Source organism: Hemitrygon akajei, chromosome 2, assembly GCF_048418815.1.
Source record: "Hemitrygon akajei chromosome 2, sHemAka1.3, whole genome shotgun sequence".
In the NCBI taxonomy this organism is placed as follows: domain Eukaryota; kingdom Metazoa; phylum Chordata; class Chondrichthyes; order Myliobatiformes; family Dasyatidae; genus Hemitrygon; species Hemitrygon akajei.
Window position 1 is genome coordinate 9,004,920 of NC_133125.1, and position 18,482 is coordinate 9,023,401.

Sequence of the window (18,482 nt, forward strand, 5' to 3'; positions counted from 1 at the left end):
TCATTTGTAGCACTGAAATCAATATCTATTTGTCTCCATATCTGTTTACCACATTGATTTTTTTTTTGCATGGTAGTTATTTTGAAATGTTGCCTTTATCTTGTTTTCCTTAACAGTTTATCAGTAAGGTATTATTTTCGCTGACCACTCACTACTTTAAAGTGGAAGAAGGTGGGGAGAGGTCAGTTTGCATCACCTTCGGTTGCTTTTTCTTTGTGAAAGCAATGGCGATCCTAATTGTAACAGAGAACTATTTGGAGTTTGGACTGGAAACAGGTACTTGAGGTGCTAATCCTGACATGTGTAGAAGAAATTTAACCAATGACTACTTTTGGAATATTACATTTTTAATGATATCATTCCACATTTGTATTGCTGTCATTCTTTGGGTAAGAAGTTGGGTGGTGATTGGTGGAAGAGCTAAAGGGCTGAAGAAGGTGGAATTTGACACTAGAGGAGAATGGACTTTGGGAGAAAGGGGAGGAGGAGGGACACCAGAGGGAGGTTAGGGAGAAGGGGTGAGGGGAAGCTGCAATAAAAGAGAGATGTGGGGGGTGGGAGGGAGAGAAGAAATTACCATAAGTTGGAGAAATCAATGTTCATGCCATCAGGCTGGAGGCTACCCAGACAGAATATGAGGTGTTGCTTGTCCAACCTAAGAGTAGCCTCATTGTGGCAGTATAGATATATGAGAAAGGGAAGTAGAACTAAAATCGGTGGCCAGCTAGACAACTCGTCTATTGTGACTGGCGGAGCAAAGGTGTTCAGTGAAGCAGTTTCGCGATTCTACGTTGGGTCTCACCGAGGCCACACTGGGTACAGTTTTGGAGACTTGCAGGTAGTGTTGCCTCACCTGGAAGGAGTGTTGGGGAGCAGAGAACTGGAGAGGGCCTGATTAGCTGGAATTACCAGTTGAAAGCATCAGATAGGGAATGGCCAGAGGTAGTTGAATTGTGAAGAGTCAGTCAGGAGTGTTTCCTATTTGGTATGATTAATGATTTCAGATGGAGGAAATGGAACACATCACACACAGGATTCCAATTAATTGGGACACATTGGGACAGGTACATTTTGGCCCAATTAAGTGTCTCCCTCAATAAGCCCAAGTTTCATGGGAATAGTTAAAAACATATTTTAAAAAACTACTGTTTAAACAGACAAATTATGCATTTAAATTAAATACAAAACAAATTAGAACACTAACAATACTGTTATGGTACTATAAAACTATATTGTTATCAATGGAAAAATTCATGTCCCAGTCATGTTCTTCTGATTTGAACAGAATCAGCGCAGCCACCTGGTGCTGATAATGGACTGCCTTCATACAATGCTTTTGGTGATTGCGTCCTCCAAATCATCATTTTCATTGTAACTTCCAAGATGATTTGTTGATACTTAATTCTTCATAGTTTCTAACTTGTTGAAATAGTGAAATTATTTCATTTTCACTCCCGGCCATTTCTGGCATCTCCAAACCTCAATGCTACAAACTACAGTGAGTAAGACAGTTCTGAAATATGTAACTACTTCAGTGACAAAAGTCACTGCACCTTAAGCACAAACACACTCAACTAATGCTATTTATTTGTTGTAAGCACTGCGTTGGGTCTAATGACCACACACGTGCGTGCAACTGATACGAGTCAGCAACAGTCACATGCCCAAATTAATGAGCACGGTGTCCCAAATGCATGAAGGGAATTCTGGCTATTTTCTCGATTTGTTTTTTGTTCTTTGAGTTATCCCAAATAAGCAGCTGCCATGATTAACTGATGGACAAATTAACCGGAATTCTCTATGAAGCAGAGGGAAAATCGTGTTAAGTTTTTCAGCCCAGTATCAAAACTTAATGGACACCACTGAAGCATTTGTAATCATATTATAGATGATTTTACATAAAGAAAACTGTGTGTAAAATTAAATATTTATTCTTGAAGTTTGTAATTTTAGTAAGTTAAACATTTTCATGTATTCGTTTAATCCTTGGTGGGGTTTGATACATAATTCCAAGTTCAGTATCTAATTGAAACCATTGGATCAATAGTAATTCTCGAGGGTAATTGCACATTTTTGGCAATGCGCAGTAAAAGATGCTTTAATAAAATACACTGACTGTAATCCTGGTAATAGCCTGACCTGTAATTTCTCATAATGGCCCTGTCTCTAAACCCTAACCTTGGGCGCCAAAGTAGTGTAGTAGTTAGTGTGACACTATTATAACTCAGGGCAAGGAGTTTGCATTTCCTCCCTGTGCAATGCATGGGGTTCCTCCAAGTACTTCAGTCTCCTTCTACATTTGAAAGGCATACTGATTTAAAAAGTTCATTGCTCATTGGAAATTGCCCTGTGATTAGGTTAGGGTTAAACTGGTGGGTTGCTTGTGGCACAGCTGAAAAGGCCAGAGGGGCCTGTTCTGCACTGTATTCCTGAACAAATAAACAGTAAACTTTACTCCCCCTCCCAATTTTGTAATATTCTGCACAATACATCTACTACATTGAGTACTGGAAGCTGAGCTAGATTGCATTGAGAAGCAATGATAGAATAAAACTCCCTGAAAATCCACTATTCAACTGTTCAGAGTTGCTGCTAGTTCTGCAGCTGGTCCACCAGACACTCCCTTTAACACTTTGCAGCCTTGACTCCTGCACTTCCTTGAAATTCACAGGAAAGTTTATTATACTGAGAAAATGGCTAATACAAAGGGGTATAAATTTAAGATGTTTGGAGGAAAGTATAGGGTATGTCAGAGGTAGGTTTTTTACATAGTGAGTGAGAGGAGCATGGAACACACTGCCAGGGGTAGTAGTAGAGGCAGATTCATTAGGGTAGGGATACTCAAGCTGGGGTTCACGGAACCCTCAGTTAATGGTAGGGGTCCATGTTGTGCATTAGGGGCACTCAAGAGACCCTTGGGCACATGGATGATAGAAAAATAGAGGGTTATATGAGAGGGGAGGGTTAGATTGATCTTGGTGTAGGTTAAAGGGTTGGCGCATTATTGTGGGGGCTTGTACTGTTCTATAGTGTATCATATAAAAGCTTTTAAAAGTATGGAGTGTAAAATGTCTAAATAGTCCAGTAAATGAGCTAAATGTAATTGGTTGTGGAGTTTTATGAAACTTGAGCTTTTACATTCTAAATAGTGTTATCATTTACTTAAAAATATGTTGCTTTGAAAAATTTCTAAGAAAGTTATTGCACATCTGTTTGTTCTGTAGCTACTTAAACTCATCCTTTTTAATGGTGTTAAACAAGGAGTAAAAAAAATTTGTTGAATGAAGCTGCCTCTTTACAAAGATCAAAATGATAAAATATAGTTAAATTGAAATGAGTAAATGGGAGTGGGACGTGTGCTGGGAGATAGAGGACAGGAATGGTAAAACAAAACATTTGACCTAATTACAGAAAATTTATGATAATAAAGTTTCTAATGCATCCATTACTGTTGTGAATTTTGCATATTTCTATTATCTAGTAGATGCGGTATAAAGAAACGTTTATAATAAATCGTTATTGGAATGACTGCTACCTGTATTTAAAAACAAAACTGTAACTGATCAGAATTTCTGATCTATTAAACCAGCTTGCAAAGTAGTCATTCCATAGGATCAGAAGAGACAGCTCCTCTGGTCTCTGTAGCAGTTCCTTGAAAACAAACCAAAACTGCTGAGAGACTGAGTATGGGATTTGGCACTGTGTGGCGCCCTTCCAAAAACTGAGTTCCATATTGACAAAAATACGTTCGATCCTTTATTACCAAACCAGCAAAGGTGAACGATCTTGTAGTGTTGTCCAAAAAATTAACAAACTAAATTAGCAATATAGCAAAATAAGAGTAATTGACATAATTACAAAAAATATCACCTCTGGCTCACTCCCTCTCAACTAAACTAAGACATAATATACTGTACCATGCTCCAACCCACATGACAAATTACAATACAGACAAGATACAATTGAAGTCAGAAGTTTACATACATCTTAGTCAAATACATTTAAACTCAGTTTTTCACAATTCCTGACATTTAATCCTAGAAAATATTCCCTGTCTTAGGTCAGTTAGGACTACTTTATTTTAAGAATGTGAAATGTCAGAATAATAGTAGAGAGAATGATTTATTTCAGCTTTTATTTCTTTCATCACTTACCCAATGGGTCAGAAGTTTACATACATTTTGTTAGTATTTGGGAGCATTGCCTTTAACTTGTTTAACTTGGGTCAAACGTTTTGGGTAGCCTTCTACAAGCTTCTCACAGTAAGTTGCTGGAATTTTGTTAATTTCCTCCAGACAGAACTGGTGTAACTGAGTCAGGTTTGTAGCCCTCCTTACTCGCACATGCTTTTTCAGTTCTGCCCACAGATTTTCTTTCGGATTGAGGTCAGAAAATGATGTCATGTCTGGTTCATCCTTTGGAGCAATTTCCAAATGCCTGAATTCTACAGAGGTACCACGTTCATCTGTAGAAACAATAGTACGCAAGTATAAACACCATGGGACCACACAGCCGACACACCACTCAGGAAGGAGACACATTCTTTCTCCTAGAGATGAAAATACTTCGGCGCGAAAAGTGCAAATCAATCCCAGAACAACAGCAAAGGACCTTGTGAAGATGCTGGAGGAAACAGGTAGACAACTATCTATATCCACAGTAAAACGAGTCCTATATCAACGTAACCTGAAAGGCTGCTCAGCAAGGAAGAAGCCACTGCTCCAAAACTGCCATAAAAAAGCCAGACTATAGTTTGCAAGTGCACATGGGGGCAAAGATCTTACTTTTTGGAGAAATGTCCTCTGGTCTGATGCAACAAAAATTGAACTGGTTGGACATAATGACCATTGTTATGTTTGGAGGAAAAAGGGTGAGGCTTGCAAGCCGAAGAACACCATCCCAACCTTGAGGCATGGGGGTGGCAGCATCATGTTGTGGGGGTGCATTGCTGCAGGAGGGACTGGTGCACTTCACAAAATAGATGGCATCATGAGGAAGGAAAATTATGTGGATATATTGAAGCAACATCTCAAGACATCAGCCAGGAAGTCAAAGCTCGGTCGCAAATGGGTCTTCCAAATGGACAATGACCCCGAGCATACCTCCAAAGTTGTGGCAAAATTGCTTAAGGACAACAAAGTCAAGGTATTGGAGTGGTAATCACAAAGCCCTGACCTCAATCTGATTGAAAATTTGTGGGCAGAACTGAAAAAGCGTGTGCAAGCAAGAAGGCCTACAAACCTGACTTAGTTACACCAGTTCTGTCTGGAGGAATGGAACAAATTTCCAGCAACTTACTGTGAGAAGCTTGTAGATTGCTACCCAAAATGTTTGACCCAAGTTAAACATTTTAAAGGCAATGCTACCAAATACTAACAAAGTGTATATAAACTTCTGACCCACTGGGTAAGTGATGAAAGAAATAAAAGCTGAAATAAATCATTCTCTCTACTATTATTCTGACATTTCACGTTCTTAAAATAGTGAACCTAACTGACCTAAGACAGGGAATGCTTTCTAGTACTAAATGTCAGGATTTGTGAAAAACTTAAATTTAAATGTATTTGGCTAAGGTGTATGTAAACTTTTGACTTCAACTGTATATACGTGACTCCTATAATGTTCATTTATCCTATCATCCTGTGGTACTGTTACCTTTCCAATGGGATCTTGCTTTTCTCAGTCAGATAACGTTTGTTGATTTATTATTTCCTAAAGTAGATAATTTTCTTTTGTATGATTGTACAAGAACTTAACTGTCTGTTTACATTAATGCAGATGGCAAAATTTAGTCCACTGCCTATTTTTGATAAGATCAGAAGACATAGAAGAATTAGGCCACCCCGCCCATTGAGTCTGCTCCACCATTTCATCTTGGCTGATTTATTATCCCTTTCAATCCTATTCTTCTGCCTTCTCCTTGTAACCTTTAATGCCCTGACTAATCAAGAAACTGTCAACCTCCACTTTAAATATACTGAATGAAATGGCCTCCACAGATATCCGTGCCAATGAACTCCAGATTCTCCACCCTGTGGCTAAACTTTTTCCTCATCTCTGTCCTCTAGGTTGATGTATTATTTTTTTTTTTAAGTCCGTATCTTGGAAGCATTAAGTTTCTTCAAGTGTACCAAGTGCAAAAAATTAGCTTTATGTATTTTAAAAATTACTCTTAATATTCCCATTGATATTATTCTGAATGTTACTGGAATTCGTCTCAAATTTAACTCTTCTTTTTCCACCAATATGCAGGGTTTGCAAACTTTTCTGGTGGGGCTGTGCAGTTCCTTGAGAAACAAGGCTTGCAATCCCAGTAGGTTTCATAATCTTTCATTTTTGATTACTGTTTTAATATTTTGGTTATTCATGCAATTACTAAAGTAACTTAAGCTGAAAAGCATGATATTTCAAATTGCTGTTGTGCATTTTCTGTTTTACAATGTGCTGTGCAGGTATCAACAGTCTTTTTAGTATTTATTTCCAGTCTATAAGTTTGTGGGGAAATAGAACTTGACAGATTAATATAGCCATGAATATTATCTGTTTTAACTCGATTGTTAACATTTAGAATATCACATACATGCCCTCAAGATTTATGCCAGATTTTGTGCACCTTGCCATTGAGTCTGCTGTAATATATGATACTGAAAGTTTGAAGTTGGTTTACCTGGAAATACAACATTCAATTTTGAGCAAAAAGACATTCATGCACTGAAATTCTACACTAAGTGTGTTACTAAGATGCCATTGAATCAAAAAGAGATTTTATAGCAGTTTAGCACTTTTTTTTATTCAGTCACTCAACACCTAAGCTGAGGTTTAGAGTTAGTTTTGCTGAATATTTTATTTTGAACGTGAAGGATGTTGTAACTTCATCTTTTTAATTTCATCTTATGTTATCTTTTTGATGTGTCTTTTTCAGTATTTGTATGCATGCATGATCATTTTTAATAATTTATTCCAGAGGTCCTGTCTCAAAACTGACCTTCAAAATGTCACTGGCTATTCTTTGTGGTTTCATTGGTGCTTTCCTGACCTTTCCTGGCCTACGACTGGCTCAGATGCATCTGGATGCTCTAAATCTTGCAAAGGAGAAGCTAACACAGTAAGAAACTTTGTAATTATTATATATAAAATTAATAGAAATTTCTCCACTTGAAATAAAACACATTAAAAAATCTCTACATGAGCAAGAGATGCTGGAAATTCAGAGTAACACACACAAAAAACTGGAGGAACTGAGCAAATGAGCCAGCATCTATGGAAGGGAATAAATAGTTAAAGTTTTGGTCTGGGACCCTTCACTGGGACTGGAAGGAAGGGAGAAGGTGCCAGAATAAGGTGGGGAGGGAAAGGAGTTCAAGCTGACTGTGATAAGTAAAGCCAGTTGAGGGGGAAGGTGGGTGGGTGGGGATGAAGGGCGAAGCTCGGAGGTGATAGGTGGAAAAGGTAAAAGACTGAAGAGTAAGGAATATGATAGGAGAGAAGAATGGATTATCAGAGCAAGGGAAGGAGAAGAGGCACTGGGGAAGGTGATAAACAGGTGAGGCAAAGTAAAGGGATGAGAAGAGAGCCTGAATGAGGAATGGGGGGAAAAAGGAAGGGGTAGGGTGGAAATTGATACAGAATATCATCAGTTTATCTTCGTGTTTTTATACCCGTATTTTCATTGAAGCCAAATTAACCTCCAGACAGGGAGAATTAGAGTGCTGTTTGAAACTGCACGTGCCAGCCAGTGAGTTTACTCTCTTTTGTGCTGTGTATAGAGCTTTCAGCATCTGTCAGTTTTGTATCATTATTTTACCTAGAGGGGGTCAGTTGTGCTGTGAGGATTACATTCCTTGACTTCTCTAGTGCCTTTAACACCATCCAGCCCAAGATCTTAAGGCACAAACTAACGGAGATGGGAGTAGACTCTCACATGGTGGATTGGATAGTGGACTACTTGACAGATAGACCTCAGTATGTGCGGTTGGGAGACTGTAGGTCTGACACGGTGGTCAGCAGCACAGGAGCGCCGCAGGGAACCGTACTCTCTCCGGTCCTGTTCACCCTGTACACATCAGACTTCCAATATAACTCGGAGTCCTGCCATGTGCAGAAGTTCGCTGATGACACGGCCATAGTGGGGTGTGTCAGGAATGGACAGGAGGAGGAGTATAGGAAACTGATACAGGACTTTGTGATATGGTGCAACTCAAACTACCTGCGTCTCAATATCACCAAGACCAAGGAGATGGTGGTGGACTTTAGGAGATCTAGGCATATGGAGCCAGTGATCATTAATGGAGAATGTGTGGAGCAGGTTAAGACCTACAAGTATCTGGGAGTACAGTTAGACGAGAAGCTAGACTGGACTGCCAACACAGATGCCTTGTGCAGGAAGGCACAGAGTCGACTGTACTTCCTAAGAAGGTTGGCGTCATTCAATGTCTGTAGTGAGATGCTGAAGATGTTCTATAGGTCAGTTGTGGAGAGCGCCCTCTTCTTTGTGGTGGCGTGTTGGGGAGGAAGCATTAAGAAGAGGGACGCCTCACGTCTTAATAAGCTGGTAAGGAAGGCGGGCTCTGTCGTGGGCAAAGTACTGGAGAGTTTAACATTGGTAGCTGAGCGAAGGGCGCTGAGTAGGCTACGGTCAATTATGGATAACTCTGAACATCCTCTACATAGCACCATCCAGAGACAGAGAAGCAGTTTCAGCGACAGGTTACTATCGATACAATGCTCCTCAGACAGGATGAAGAGGTCAATACTCCCCAATGCCATTAGGCTTTACAATTCTACCGCCAGGACTTAAGAACTTTTTAAAAGCTATTATTAATGCTTTTTGAGATAGTGATTTAGATGCATATCATATTTTTTACTGAGTTAAGTATTGTATGTAATTAGTTTTGCTACAACAAGTGTATGGGACATTGGAAAAAAAGTTGAATTTCCCCATGGGGATGAATAAAGTATCTATCTATCTATCTATCTATCTAGTTTGCACTTGTATTGGTGTTCCGTTGGGAGGATTTGTTGCTGCTTGGGGTAAGCACAAACCAGTCAAAAATTAATGAAATTATATTTAGTTCAGCTCTCAGGAAGTGTTGTTTGAATTAACTTTTGTCACACTATTTCCACCTTAATGAATGGATTCTGTGACATAAGCCGAAAAGACATGGGAGCAGAATTAGATCATTCGACCCATCCAGTGTACGCTGCCATTTGATCACAGATCAGATGCAAAAAAAATCTCCTAAACCTGGAAGCAGGTAGAGGATCGGCAATCACTTGTCTGACTCACCAATGGCACTCAGCTCTGTGCCATTCCAATGACGTCCCTCTTTTCAATAAACGTGAAGTAAATCATCCTCATTAGTTCCAATTTTCAGATTCAACTATCTGAAAGAAAGTACTTGTGCTGAGGGAGAATATATGCAGACTTCATCTTCTCTCAGTCCAGGTTCATCATTAAAGAGATTGTCATTGGTGATTATTTATGTCAACTTGTTCCTCTAAAGTGGTGCTCTTAAAGATGAGATCTGGTAATATCACTGACGTGTGATTGCAGCTTATACAGGAGCAGGATTGAGGTCTGGAATACTGTTCCCTGAGTTAATTGGTCCACTCAGCCCTCTGTGTTCTTTCACTGTTAGTTACAAGTGAGGTTCTCCCATGCTGATGCTGGGGGAATCTTTTCCAAAAGGTGGTTGTTCGTGCTTATCACTGCATTCTTCAAACTTCAATGATTTATTTATTTTATTTAGAGATACGGCACAGAGTAGGTCCTTCCGGCCCTTTGAGCCACATTGCCAGCAACATCCAATTTAACCCTAGGATAACATGGGATAATTTACAATGACTAATTAACTTACTAACCAGTACGCCTTTTGACTGTGGAAGGGAACCGGAGCACCCAAAGAAAACCCACAACCTCCTTACAGGTTGCGCCAGGATTGAATTCCGAAATCCAGCACACCAAGTTGTAATAGCCCGAGCTAACTGCTCTATTTCCAGCCCAATTTCAGGCGCATAATGGATGCAAGAAACCTGTACAGGTTGTTTGCATGCATCATTCTTGTTTCTCAGGCTATCTGTTCTGAAGATTGGTCTTGTGACCAAAACTTCCATTTCTGTTCAGGGATAAGTTCTATAGACCAGACATCTGTAATTAGTTCAATTATTGAATATAGTATTAATGGTAAGACTCTTGGCAGTGTGGAGGATCAGAGGGATCTTATGGTCCAAGTCCATAGGACGCTCAAAGCTGCAGCGCAGGTTGGCTCTGTGTTTAAGAAGGCATATGGTGCATTGGCCTTCTTTAATCGTGGGATTGAGTTTAAGAGCCAAGAGGTAATGTTGCAGCTATATAGGTCCCTGGTCAGACCCCACTTGGAGTACTGTGCTCAGTTCTGGTCGTCTCTACAGGAAGGATGTGGAAACCATAAAGAGTGCAGAGGAGATCTACAAGGATGTTGCCTGGATTGGGGAGCATGTTTTATGAGAATAGGTTGAGTGAACTCAGCCTTTTTTCCTTGGAGAGACGGAGGATGAGAGGTGACCTGATAGAGGTGTATAAGATGATGAGGGTCATTGATCGTATGGATAATCAGAGGCCTCTTCCCAGGGCTGAAATGGCTAGCCCAAGAGGGTACAGTTTTAAGGTGCTTAGAAGTAGGTACAGAGGAGATGTCAGGGGTAATTTTTTTTTTCAGAGAGTGGTGGGTGTGTGGAATGGGCTGCTGGCGATGGAGGTGGATACGATAGGGACTTTTAAGAGACTCCCGGATCCGTACATGGAGCTCAGAAAAATAAAAGGCTTTTGATAACCCTATGTAATTTCTAAAGTACCGACATGTTTGGCACAGCTTTGTGGGCTGAAGGGCCTGTATTGTGCTGTAGGTTTTCTATGTTTCTGATTCCTTGTTATCGGAAGACCAGTGAACGCTGTAGCTCAAGTGGTCAAGAAGCTAAGGTGTGCTCTGCTGCACAGGAGGACTTACATTGGTGCTTCAGGCACTGCACTGCTCTCTTGAAACGAAATGTCATTTGGATGTTCAGAAACACTATTAATAATCTAACATTTGGAAACAAGCTTTTGTCGCTGATGTTTTTTATTCTCATGCCGCTCCTTTTAGAGACCCTATTTGTCTAAAATGTATACATTACACACAGCAAGTCCTTGGTTCATTGTCAAGATTGGAAGTATCAGAGCATTGAACTTAGAACAGTACACCACAGTACAGGCCCTTTGGCCCACAATGCTGTGCTAAACTTTGAACCTACTCCCTGATTAATCTAACAATTCTCTCCTACATAGCCCTTCACTTTTCTATCATTCACGGGCCTACCTGAGTTACTTAAATGCTCCAAATGTATCAGCTTCTACCACCACCCCCATCTTCTTCACACCCACCATCTTCTTCAGGTGCCTTGCACGTTACACACTTGGGCGATCATGGCTCTCCACATCGAGCGATCCCTCGCAGCATCAATTATATCTCACACATTAGTTAGTTCTTTCACAGTGTCCATATATTTTCTTCTTTAGAACTTGCTGTGCTATATCGTCTTATTTATCCATTGTTCTCCATGTTGATCTATTTCTTGAATTTAATCAATGATCAAACTTTTAAAGGTTTAAAAGATAAAGATTAGCTTTATTTGTCACATGTACATCAAAACATACAGTGAAATGCATTCTCAGATGTGCTGGGGACAGCCCATAAATATTTTGAGTATTAGCTGCAGAATATTTTGGGATGGTTCTGAATAAGTATTTACTATTTCAGCCTACATATCTTCTTGTACACAAGCTTATCTTCAGTATTTTTATCTTGATAATCTATTGCTTCTTGCTTGATGATGGTGAAGATCACAGAAGACTATTCAACCCAGGGTATTGGATATTTGCACACAAAGATGTACAAAACCCAACCAGTTAATCTAGACATAGGTCTGTATCCTGCATATATCTGTATGACAGCTAAATTTCGATTTGGTATGTCACCAATGACTTTAGCAAATGTCCACATATGTACTATGGAGAACATTCTAACTGTTTGCATCACCATCTGGCATGGAGGGGCTACTGCACAGGATTGGAAAAACCTGCAGAGGGTTGTAGACTCAGCGAGCTCCATCAAGGGCACCAATCCCTTCACATAGAGGACATCTTCAAAGGCAATGCCTCAAGAAGGGGACACCCATCATTAAGGATTTCCATCACCCAGGACCTGCCCTCTTCTCATTGCTACCATCAAGGAGGAGATACAGGAGCCTGAAGATACTCATTGAACGTTGCAGGTACAGCTTCTTCCCATCCACCATCCGATTTCTGAATGGACAGTGAACCCATGAACACTACGTCACTATTAAACAGCAAATTTCATGACATATGTCAGTGGTAATAAACTTGATTCTGATTCTAATTCTAGATATTAACTGTGGGTGATTCATTTTCTAAATGTCTGATCTCCCTGTTGTTTTAAATCCTTGATCCCTGTACGAAAGTAAATAGCTCCAACCAATTTATACATACCTAGGCTCAGAATAACTTGAAAAGCTATTAGGGTCTTTCAAAGAAGTTAGGCAAATTATTGAGTATTTCAACACTACCATTTTTATTTGTGAGTATAGGCTATGGAATACATCCTGGCATTTGTGTGTTATTTTGAAATATTCATTTGCATTGACTCTTGACAATGCAAATACAGCAGTGGCTGCCTTCCCTAGAGCAGACTTGGGGCCATACTGAGTCTTCAGTCTGGACAGAAGCAACAGGGTCCAGGCCCGAGAGCTGATGGCAAACCAATGTTATGCCGATTTAAGCGATGAGGTTTAAAGTATTGAGGTCGAGTGTGGAGAACAAACCGGTGTTCAGATCACTACTTCGGAACGCTTTACTCGCCATAGCACTGAACTGACTCCGTAGTCGTGGCCTGGAGCCACTGGGCTCCTGGACCGTCTACAGTGCCGAACTGTCTACGCTGTTGCGAACTTTCTTCTCGGGTCTCTGTGGTTCATGTCTATTGTTTGCTTGCTTTCTTAAAAATTATTTTCAAGACTTGTTCTTTTTCGCACATTGGTCTTTATGGTGTGGGATTTTTTTGTAAATTCTATTGCATTTCTTTGTTTTGTGGCTGCCTGCAAGAAGATGAATCTCAAAGTATGATATACGTACTTTGATAATGTATTTTGAACTTTGAAATTTGGTAAAATTCTAATGGGATAGCTTTCCCCTCTAGCTATTCAACTATCAATATGGTAGCTGGACATTCATCTTGTTTTGTGTCAAAATTAATAGAAGTAAAATGGCACATCCAGTATAATCCTATTGGCCATAGGTACCACCATACCTTCCCCTTCAAACTATCCTTGACCTTGGTTCTGTATTTTTAGAGCTCTTTTATCTCAGTTTGTGCGTGTGTGTGTGTGTGTGTTTATATATTTATATATATTTAAATACTGTTCTCTCATGTAAACTTTCCAAGCTGTCAGATTTTGATTATACTTTCTGCAATGAAATTTACCTACTGTAAATTAATCAGCATTACTTTATCATTTGTTATCTTGACTACACAATATTCTTATTGCAGAGTACATTTCCAAATCATTTGTCCACTGTGAATGTTTGAGGCAGTTTGCTTCTTGTCTGGAATGTGGCTTCTATTTACATTTCATAATATCTCTTTCCTTCCCTGTCACCCTCAGTGAAGTGGAGGTTGACAAACCTTTAGCATTGCTTCTGTTGTCCTACAGGTTTCTCAGTAATATGTATCTGTGGCTTTTTAAATCATGATACTGAACAAAATTAGCAGAAAGTAGTTATGAAAAAATAAATAGGGGTAAGTAATATCTGTTCTGGAAAGCAAAATATGAACTTTATTTGAAGCCTTGACTCAGTGATAACTTGTGTAATATTTTAACACCACTGAAAGTCTAGAAGGCAGAAGGTCATGAATTCAGGTTCTACTAACACTTCCCAGCATAGCTTGAGAATATATTATACTATTGTAATCTTTATGATGACAATTTAATAAAAGCTTTCTCAATTTTGTAAGCTGAATGTAAAAAAAAGTAGCATTCTTTCCAGAGCAGAATCCCTTTCTAAAATCCTTGACTTTTATCATTTATCGATTGGCATTATTGAAATAGATTATTTAGTAACTATGTAACATCTTGGTATGTGTAAATTAGTAACCACTTCTAGTTGCATTACAACAATAATAGAATTTGAAAATTACAATGTTGAGAGTGAAGTGCATTGATGCCTCGTGATAATCTACTGCGTTTTCTTAGATATTTCTCTCACCCATCTAGCAAGTCATTCGGCCTTTGAATGAAAACATTTAAGTCTTTCACTTGGTGCAGATGCTGAGTGGTTTGGCATTTTATGTTTTTATAAAAGCCACTCAATTCAAAGTAAATCTATTATTAATGTATAAACATGTCACAGTACACCACCTTGAGAATCATTTTCTTGATGGCATTCACAGTAGATACAAGAAACACAATTGGAACAGGGGTTCCCAACCTTTTTTATGTCATAGGACATAGAACATAGAACAGTACAGCACATTACAGGCCCTTCGGCCCTCAATGTTGTGCTGACCCTCAATCCCTGCCTCCCATATAACCCCCCACCTTAAATTCCTCCATATACCTGTCTAGTTGTCTCTTAAACTTCACTAGTGTATCTGCCTCCACCACTGACTCAGGCAGTGCATTCCATGCACCAACCACTCTCTGAGTGAAAAACCTTCCTCTAATATCCCTCTTGAACTTCCCTCCTGGATCCTTACCATTGGGCAAAAGAATCAAAGAAGGACCATGCTCAACAGGATGATAATCAATGTGCAAACACCAACAAACTGTGAAAATAAAAATAGAAGATAATAATAAATAAATAAGCAAGGAATATCAAGAGCATGAGATGAAGAGTCCTTAAAAGTGAGTCCATAATTTGTGGGAACTGTTTGGTCTTGGGGTGAGTGAAGTTATCCCCTCTGGTTCAAGGGCCTGATGGTTGAGGGGTAGTAAATGTTCCTGATTCTGGTGGTGTGAGTCCTGAGGCTCCTAGTGGCAGCAGTGAGAAGAGGGCATTACCGTCAGAAGCAGAATTGGCATATAGCAGTTCCGAAAGACAGCTTGCCACTACGTTCTCAATTAGAGATGGCCAATAAATGGCTTAGCCATTGTATCTGATACCAGAAAATAAATATATGATTTAAAAAAAAATGTAAAGGATTGGCAGGTTCTCCTAATTCATTAACTCTTGTGGGTGTGCTATGTTTGTGCTGGAAGTGTGCTGACACTTGCACAATCCAGGCTGAACTGATTTGACGCAAGTGAAGCATTTCCCTGTGTATTTTGATGTACATAAGGCAACTAAAACTAATCTTAAAAATAAAGAAATCTTTTCTAAGATACAACAGATTTGATGGCAAAATGCTCTATTTCCTATGATTCTATGATGCATATTTCCCGTACTGAACTAAAAGGTAAAAATAAAACTGTCAGAAACAATGAGAGTGCATTTACAAGTGGTTGACCCCAAGAGCTTTGTGGTGAAAGGAATATTTTTATTTTAATATTCCTTTCCTTATTTAGACAAATAGAGTATTCCATCCAGGTTCTAAAACCACAATGTCTACATGATCTGGTCTGTTGTTCTTGGTTCAGATAAAGATATTATCCTGATCAGTTGAACAGCTGTACCCAACTTTGAATATTGCTGTGCTGCCAATTACATGCATGTGTCCGTTCAAGCAAATAGATGAGAGTTCTGTATATTCACAGTAAAACATCTGTGCCTTGGTACTCAAGTACTCTTAATACATGTCAACATAGCATTTGCCTTTCTAAATGCTTACTGCATCCTCATCTTTAGATTTGGATGACGTGTGCCCAAAGAATCCTTGGTCGCTTTGAATATCAAGTCACTGTTTAAAACACATTCTGCTTTCCTCTCTTATGCTTCGAAAGGAATTACTTCACATTTTTCAACATTACATTCAATTTGTCATATTCTCGCTCCCTTACATAGCTCATCAGTATCCACTTGAACCCTCTTTGCATCTGTCCATTCACAATCCCTTCAGGTTTTGTGTCACCTGCACAAATGTAGATGAGCACAAGCTGTGATTCATACATGATTCGAATCAGTTTGCCAATCTGAAAAAGATCCATTTTTTTCCCAGTCCTTGCTTCTTATCTCCCAACCAATTCCCAATCATATCAGTACATTACCCACAATTCTAAATTCTAACTTTGTTGACCAACCTGTTTTGCAGAATGTTATTAAAATCCTTTTGAAAATTCTAAATTTTGCGATGTCCTGTAATTCACCCCTAACTAGCTCTATACAGCTGGTTAGACCACACTTGGAGTATTATGTTCAGTTCTGGTTGCCTCATGATAGAAAGGATGTGGAAGCTGCAGAAATGGTACAGAGAAGATTTCTAGGTTGCTGCCTGGATTAGAGAGCATGTCCTCTGAGGATAGGTTGAGCAAGCTGAGGTTTTCCCCTTTGAAGCGAAGGAGGTTGAGAGGTGACTTGATAGAGCTATTTTAGTACATTTATTATCATTTGATCTTCAACACAGTTAAAAAGTTTAAATTGTTACATGACCACGGTGTCGTTTACTGTGGGTGTCAGTTTAAAATGTCTGGATGAGGCAGAACTGTGACGTCAGTATAACAAGCTGCGACAGACCGCTGGTACTTGCAGAGAAGAAGGAGAGAGAGAGAAAAAAAGGACTTTGGACTGCAAGCTGTCATCAGGGGCTTGCTGGAAAAAAAATGGGTAAAGTCTGATATTTTCTCATGCCCAAAGGATTGGGTTGATTAATGGCACACAGTGCACATAGGATGTGTGACTGTCACTTCATATGATCCATACGTGGATTTTGTTGGAGTATCCTGTGGCAACCACTTTTTGTTAGCCCTTACCTGGATTCAGGTGTGCTATGTGGTAACCACTTGTGCGAAGGGATATTCTGTGGCTGTCACCTTTGGGATATTTCATGCATTTCGGAACGACTCAATGGATAAGATCTTCGGCAACTGTTACTTTGTTGTCCCAGCGTGGAACCTGTGGAATTTTTGTAATTGCCTCCTCGCTACGTTTTAATGTGAATTTACAAATCTCTCCCCTCATTTATTTCATAGATTACTGGACCTTTCTAGTTTACCATCTTAAGACTTGAAGAACTGTTCCTAAGCTTGACAGTTTGGGAGCCACACACACACATAACACTGTTAACTTCTGTTTGTTTTTGTTTATATTCTTGAGTAGATACTAATAAATATAGTGGTCTTAACATTAAAACCTGACTCAATTTGTGATCTATTGCTGCTGGTACGTAACAGAATCCACATACAATTTTGCCTTTTAGAACAAGACAAAATTATCTTTCTGTAACATTTATAATGTAGGTTTGCTCACAGGTTCCTGTCCTGATTTTTGTAACTCTTGTTTAAAAATATTTCTGTTGAAAGATATACAGAATGTCAGAGACTTTGGATTATTATCTCTCTGTGTTCTCCAACTGGTCTTAGTTCACCAACATCTGCAAGCGTACCTAAATATTTTAAAATGTAATAAGATGCCTTGTTAATCATATGCACTATTTGGATTTTCTGACTTGTAGGACTTTGCTTCATGTGAACTTCCTCTCACCACTAATCATGGTGCTTCTGTGGGTGAAACCTATTACAAAAGACTATATCATGAATCCACCACTTGGCAAAGAAAGCATTCCTTTGTGAGTACACGTGATGAAGAATTTACTTGCATAGTACGATATTTGGTGTTTTTCTCTACTTAGACTTTCTGTGTGACTTCTAGTTTGACTTTCTGCTTTCTTATTATAAAGCCTTTCCACTTTTCAACAAAAACATAGTAGAAATTAAAGTTTTGCCTTTGAACCGGTGCCATCTGCTGATCCATAACTCCAAAGTGATTTATTATTCCGTTCCATAAGCTTTTATGCTAAGTTAAGATCACTCTGATGAACTGCATCTTGATATTCCTGAGAAATAATTTGGTTGAGGGGAGATTTGATAGAGGTATACAAAATTATGAGGGAATAGATAACGTAAATGCAGTCAGGCTTTTTCCACTGAGGTTGGGTGGGACTACAACTAAAGTCATGGATTAAGGTTGAAATATTTAAGGGAACAAGAGGGAAAACGTCTTCACTTAGAGGGTTGTGAGAGTGTGAATGAGCTGCGAGTGCAAGGGGTGCATGTGATTTTGATTTCAACATTTAAGAGAAGGTTGAGTAGGTATGTGGATGGGAGGGATATGGAGGGCTGTGGTCCCAGTACAGGTCAATGGGAGTAGGCAGATTAATGGTTGGGCACAGATTAGATGGGCCAAAAGGCCTATTTCTGAGCTGTACTTTTCTACAACTCTACTAAACATTTATTTTATTTCCTCCTCCATTTGAATATTGAGGTGGTAAATCCAACCACACTGAGTTATCTTCGCTGAG

General features: G+C 39.3%; 1 protein-coding gene across 7 annotated transcripts in view; it reads left to right on the top strand.

The window, feature by feature from the left end:
* tmem161b (transmembrane protein 161B) overlaps positions 1 to 18,482 on the top strand; it is a 92,902-nt gene that overhangs the window by 25,939 nt on the left and 48,481 nt on the right. For all 7 annotated transcript variants that reach the window (XR_012101507.1, XR_012101510.1, XM_073066970.1 and 4 more), the window contains 4 exons: positions 125 to 276; positions 6,253 to 6,313; positions 6,965 to 7,105; positions 17,637 to 17,750. Coding sequence is in view for 5 of the 7 variants with exons in the window: in XM_073066970.1 (XP_072923071.1) it covers positions 125 to 276; positions 6,253 to 6,313; positions 6,965 to 7,105; positions 17,637 to 17,750 (468 nt within the window). In the remaining 2 variants the exon portion in view is untranslated. The remainder of the gene's footprint in view (positions 1 to 124; positions 277 to 6,252; positions 6,314 to 6,964; positions 7,106 to 17,636; positions 17,751 to 18,482) is intronic.